At 38.5% G+C, this 6,951-nt stretch overlaps 1 protein-coding gene across 1 annotated transcript in view; it reads right to left on the reverse strand.

Annotated features, from left to right (window-relative positions):
- The window catches only part of LOC106870489 (dynein axonemal heavy chain 12), a 262,917-nt gene that overhangs the window by 227,994 nt on the left and 27,972 nt on the right, over nt 1-6,951 (reverse strand). The window contains exons 7-9 of the mRNA XM_052971523.1: nt 5,847-6,005; nt 4,289-4,372; nt 528-636 (exon numbers count right to left, since the gene is read on the reverse strand). Coding sequence (XP_052827483.1) covers nt 528-636; nt 4,289-4,372; nt 5,847-6,005 — 352 coding nt within the window. The remainder of the gene's footprint in view (nt 1-527; nt 637-4,288; nt 4,373-5,846; nt 6,006-6,951) is intronic.

Below are 6,951 nucleotides of genomic sequence, written 5' to 3' on the forward strand. Positions count from 1 at the left end.
CGTCCAACCCATGCTAGCATGGAAAGCGGACGTTAAACGATGATGATGATGATGATGTATGTGTGTGTATATGTTTGTGTGTCTGTGTTTGTCCCCCCAGCTTGACAACCGATGCTGGTGTGTTTATGTCCCTGTAACTTAGCGGTTCAGAAAAAGTCACCGATAAAATAAGTACTAGGCTTACAAAGAATAAGTCCTGAGATCGATTTGCTCGACTAAAGGCGGTGCTCCAGCATGGCCACAGTCAAATGACTGAAACAAGTAAAAGTAAGAGTTGAGTAGTATAAAAACTGTGTTCTATACAATAGATATAGTCTGTCTATTATATAATCTATGTATATTCCATGGAGTTTATTAAGGACATATTCTGCATATGTACATGAATAGTAATATTACAATCATGAAATTAGCATTAGCTTATCTCACTCTTTCTTGCGGAACCCTGGGAACACTGATATGGACAAAGGATTAAGGGAAAAGGAAAAGGAACAATATACAAAAGTATTAAAGAAAGCTTAGCTTCTTACCTGATTTGATAGAATTGTGGTGATAGATATGAAAAAGGATTCTAGTTTGCTTCCTTTCATCTTCAATGATTTAGTTTCAGTAAATATGTTTATTATTGTCGGGTACCAGCTGCAATATAACAGGCCAAATATATGTAAAATCTCCAGTTTGTCAATGTTTATCAATTTTAAATATATGCAAATCAAACCAAAAGGATTTAAAATGTTAAAGCAAATCAACAGCTATTTAGCCAGGTGCCAAGAACCTCCAACCATCAAAATCAAAATTTTTATCCCATCTGGTTAAGCTCTCTTGATAGATCAATTACCTCACAACCCCTGCAATCATTCATCATTCAGCTTGTAGTACTATGGGAATATTGTCACTTTCAGGTTACATTTAAAAAAGCTTCCTAAAATTCTCTACTTATATTTACTTTCAGAGTGGGGTGGCCATTGTTGTTGGCACTCCGTCGCTTACGACGTCGAGGGTTCCAGTTGATCCGATCAACAGAACAGCCTGCTCATGAAATTAACGTGCAAGTGGCTGAGCACTCCACAGACACGTGTACCCTTAACGTAGTTCTCGGGGATATTCAGCGTGACACAGTGTGACAAGGCTGGCCCCTTTGAATTACAGGCACAACAAAAACAGGACGAAAGAGTGAGAGAAAGTTGTGGTGAAAGAGTACAGCAGGGTTCGCCACTATCCCTTGCCGGAGCCTCGTGGAGCTTTAGGTGTTTCCGCTCAATGCCTGGTCTGGGAATCGAAACCACAATCCTATGACCGCGAGTCTGCTGCTCTAACCACTGGGCCATTGCACCTCCACGGCCATTGTAGCCAGCAGTCATATCCTGTCACTTCAGACCACTGCATACATTATAGAAATATATTGCTTCTTAGCCATAATGATGGTGATTAGCACAAAATATTGGGTACCTCAAACAAGCACATGATCTGTAAATATAAATACTAACACAAGGTAAAAGGGACCCTTTAGTGTAATTCCAAACAGTCTCTCTACAGCACTTAGTAACCAGACCACACCATATGAGGTCTGATCAATAAGTACCCGGATTGTTGCCATATCAACGAATATTAAGCACACAGAGTGAAGCTGTTTGGCAAAGATTGACTTTGAATGCTACTGTACATGTGCACTAAATTTTAACATTTTAGCTCACTTCTGCTGTTTACAGCAGGGCTTGGAAGGAAGGTGTGTAGCGTGTGATCATTATATTGACAATGACAAAGAAAATACTCAGGAAACATCATGAGAAAATGTTGCGAAAGAACGAGATATTCATAGATATGTATTTATACACACACACACACACACAAACACGCAGATATTTGAAGTAGTTGTATGCTGTCAACTTAATGTGACAGTCCCATGAAGGGAATAATACTACTGTTGCTTAGACCTAGGAAGCTACACCGCTTCCTGATGACCAGACAGGCAGAATGCTACTCCAGACTGATGACGAGCAAAGACTCAGAAACATGTTTCTGGGTGCAGGCTTAGCTGGGTGGATGTGCTTGTCTCCCCCTTGTGAACATAAGGACACAGGAAATGTGTCAAGGCCGACAGGAAGCGGTGTAGCTTCCTCGGTCTAAACAACAGTTGTATTATTCCCTTCAGGGGACTGTTACATTGAGTTGACAGCATACAACTACTTCATCGTATCACTACTGCATAAATCTCTCTGAGAAATTTAGAAATGTATTATTTCTATACGCAGATATTTATTATGTATCATTATTCTTCAATACTATACCCCACTCAGTTGAGCATACTGGTATTGTGAGTGCTTGATAACCTCGCCAGTGTTGGTACCATGAAAAAAGCACCCGGTGCACTCTGTAAAGTGTTTGAAATTAGGAAGGGCACCCAGCAGTAGAAACCCCAAATCAAAGCAGGGACTGGAACTTGGCACAGCCCTTTAGCTCATCAGTTCCAGTCAAACTGTACAAGACACTGCTACCACCACCAATGCTGCCACTACCACTGATGCTGCTACCACCACCGATGCTGGCGCTAATGACAACAATGACAGTCTGTATACATACACATATATACATATTCAAATATATGTGTGTGGGTATGTGTGTTCATATGCACATATACAAATTAATTATTAGTTTATTGACTGTGTTTGGTTGTTGTCGCTACCCGTGACCAGAAATTACAAACGACAATAACAACAAAACCATAAAAAGACATTCCCCATTAAAGGAAGACAAATAAAAGAAAATTTAAAAAAAAAAAGCATAAAGCGAAATTAATTAACTGAGTAATTAATTACACACTTCTAACACAGACATTCCCTATCTTACCAATATGGTTAACAACATTTCCCAGGCCTTTACGAGACATAATCGGGCAGAAAATGAAGCTACTGCTTTGATAAACACTCTTTTGATTCTCATAATTGATGATGAAACATATAGGATGTGCAATAAAATCACTACAAAACCTGCTTATAACACAACTGAGAGACAGGTTTAAAATAAATTTGAAGAAATCTCAAAGTTACTTCACTGAGCGTGCATGGAGAAACTAGAAATTGTTATTGGTTTAATGAATGGTGCATTAACATTTGACTCTACTTCAGTAAGCCAGGATCTCTATCAACAAGCTGATATCCAGCAGCTGAAATGGCAACCGACAACGGTAAATCACTATCTCTATGGTAGTTCCTTTGATCAAAGAATCTCCTACCGCTATCCATGACCAGCCCACTCAAGCAGAAAAATAATTTCCACTCCTCAGAAATGAATGATCCAGTCTTTCATTGGCTTCCTGGGAAGATTCCAACTGAACTGCTACTGTTGTTGACAGCTGCACTTATCTTGGCAGTATGATCCATAGCAACATTAGCTGCTAAGTCCAAAGTCTTAAAAACAGTTGGATGAGCTGGTATATTTGTAGGCTCACTGGACGAGGTTGTTTGGCACAGCTGATATCTGAGCAAGAGGACAAAGGTTTGGCTCTTCAGGTCTCTGGTCCTCCCTGTCATGCTCTACAGTTGCAAAACAGGGCACTGTCCAGAATCCTTAAAAGCTGTCTGAACTCTTTTGGTGCCATTCACAGGATTATGGGCTACAATTGGTCAGATTTCATATCCAACCAATAATTATATTAAAAAACTGGGATGCATCCAGTTGCTTGTATGATTTGAGAGCATCAGCTTAGACTGCTTGGTCATGTTGCTCAGTTTTCCGAGTTGGATCCTGCATACTGGGTTCTCTTCTTTGAGGATCTGGCTAGGACCAGGACTGTAGAGTTGAAACAAAAAACTTTGACTCCGACTCCGATTCTGACTCCGACTTCGATTCTGACTCCGACTTCGATTCTAACTCCGACTCCGATTCTGACTCAGACTCCGATTCTGACTCAGACTCCGATTCTGACTCAGACTCCGATTCTGACTGATTCCTCTTTATGTAATTAAGTGATTGTAGTCTACATATCTCATAAAGCATACATGTACACTTGTACTTTGAGTAGGCCTATATGTTATAACTGGTTTATAGTAAACAATAAAAACATTGTGAGTCGGAATCGGAGTCAGTATAGTTTTACCAGCTCCGATTCCAGCTACCCCTTAATTGTTTCTGACTCCGACTCCACAGCCCTGGCTAGGACGATGACTCATGCTGGTTAGTCACAAGCCTCATGGCCACAACAGATGAGAAAGCATCTTGGGGAGATGGAAAGTGACAGGGACTCAGAAGAAAGAAAGAAAGAAAGAAAGAAAGAAAGAAAGAAAGCTGTTACCTGTTCTTTAATTTGTCGTTAGCTTTTTCCAGTTCCAACATAACCATATTCCTCAAAGTTCCTAATTCTATAGCACCTTGAGCCCTAAGCAAAAAAAGCATGAAAGAATGAACGTAAGAATTTGGTCCTTAACAGCATCTGGCATCAACAATCACCTGTTTTAACCAGGTTAATATTAATCCCTTCTTAAACCCGTTCAATATAAACTTGTTGGTCAATCCATATTGATGTTACCGTCATTTATTAACCCACTCAATATTATTGAACTACTTAATATTAAAAGATGGCAAGCCGGCAGAATCCTTAGCATGCTGAGTGAAATGCTTAGCAGCATTTTGTCTGTCTTTACATTCTGAGTTCAAATTCCACTGAGGTCAACTTTGCCTTTCATTCTTTCAGGGTTAATAGAGTATTGGGTTGTCCGGAAAGTTTGTGCCGATTTTTAAAGGAAAGAAAAAAGTCAATAAATACTTGCCATTACATTTTTAATCAACCAAATATGAACCATTTTGTTGCACAATGCCCAACATGCTAACAACTGAGCCAGCTTGCCACTCTATATCATCATCATCACTATCATCGATTAACGCCCATTTTCCATGCTGGTATGGGTTGGACGGTTTGACTGAGATCTGGAGAGCCAGTAGGCTCCAATCTGATCTGGCAATGTTTCTACAGCTGGATGCCCTTCCTAACACCAACCACTCCGAGAGTGTAGTGGGTGCTTTTTATGTGCCACTGACACAGAAGCCAACCAGACAGGCCTGGCATCGATCACATTTGGATAGTGCTTTTTACATACCACCCGCACAGGAGCCAGTCAGGGGGCACGGGCATCAGCCACATTCAGATGGTGCTTTTAATGTGCCGCTGGCATGGGAGCCAGTCAGGCAGCCTTAGTATCAATCACATTTGGATAGTGCTTTTTACGTGACAACGGCACGGGAGCCAGTCAGGGGGAACTGGCATTGGACTGGATCCCATGCCAGTAATGTGTAATAACAGTGTTAAATTTCAGTACAAAATCAGCAAATTTTAGCAAGCAGGGGGAGCATTATATTAACCCTAGTACTCGACTACTACTTATTTTATTGACCCTGAAAGGATGAAAGACAAGGCCGATCTTAGTTGAATTTGAACTCAGAATGTTAAGAGCAAGAAAGAATGCAACAAAGCATTTCAGCCCATCTGTTAACAATTCTGCCAGCTTGCTACATTATCACTGTGTGATAATGCTATTTCTACATATCAGAAATTCAAATAAAATTTAAACTATAATATTCATGTGTTTATATAAATTATTCATGCAGAAAAAGATTGAAAAAAAAAAAAAAAGGAGAAATATCTTAAAATTGATAATTCACAAACAACCCTCATTTTCTCTCTCTCTTTCTGTTTTTTTATAATACAAAGATATCAAAAATTATAAATTAGACAAAATAATATAAAAACTAACAAACTACAAAAGCAAACAGAGCACAATGAAAGGCTATTAGTAACAAAAATAAAAAAAACAGATTATTGACATAAAATCGAGGCAGAAAGTGTGTGTACTCACCTGAGCCCTGATAGGTTTAATAAAGTCATGTGACTTAATGTCGTCTGACAGACATTCAAAAGAATCTGCGTGAGTGGATGTAAGAGGTGTAGGTTCTGCTGAATGGCTTTGCGATTAATTTTGAACCTCTTGTGCCATTCTTTGGAATAATTAAGACCACTGTGGTTCGGTTATCATAGAAACAAAGAGGAAAAAGAAATCACTGATATTTATATATATATATATATATATATATATATATATATGATTATATGTATTTATTTTCTCTTAGTTAACAATTAACTCCGACAAAATAAATTGGTTAATAGATACCAGGGTAGCAAAGATCACAAAATGACTGTGGTGTAACTCCTGTTTATGAGGTAGAAACTCCCTGTTAGTTTGGGGTATTTGAGTAAATATAAAATTTAATGAATGGAGTAATACGCATATGTTAAATGAATTCTTTTATTTCCGACATATGTTTCGAAGATTACAAATGGTTCATCTTCATCAACATCACTTATTCCTTTGGAAGGAACCATTTGTAATCTTTGAAACATATGTCGGAAATAAAAGAATTCATTTAACATATGTGTATTACTCCATTCATTAACTTTTATATATATATATATATCTTTAAATTTGTTTAAGGGAAACATTTTGAATATACAAATAATGCTCCTATTCCATAATGCCGGCCACAGTCTAAAGGGATAGACAACCCTCAGTTAAACATCCATTAATGTAATATCACCCGAAGAAACAAATCCCTGAAGATGATCTGCTCAATGCCCATGGATACTACAGACTATACTGAGATCATCCCAGGAATGCAGACTGTGATCTTAAAAGACATGTGATTTGTGGAAACACCTTAAGCAAGTGTCTTTTTTTATTATAGCCCCAAGCTTACCAAAATCTTGTAAGTGGATTTGATAGATAGAAACTGAAGGAAGCTCCTCATATTTGTGTATGTGTAAATAGATATGTGTGTGTGTAAATAGATATGTGTATATGTGTGTGGTGTGTGTAAATAGACATGTGTGTCTGTATGTGTGTTTAAATAGATATCTGTGTGTGTGTGTGTGTGTGTGTGTGTGTGTGTGTGTGTGTGTGTGTGTGT

This window comes from Octopus bimaculoides, chromosome 11 (assembly GCF_001194135.2).
Source record: "Octopus bimaculoides isolate UCB-OBI-ISO-001 chromosome 11, ASM119413v2, whole genome shotgun sequence".
NCBI lineage: Eukaryota > Metazoa > Mollusca > Cephalopoda > Octopoda > Octopodidae > Octopus > Octopus bimaculoides.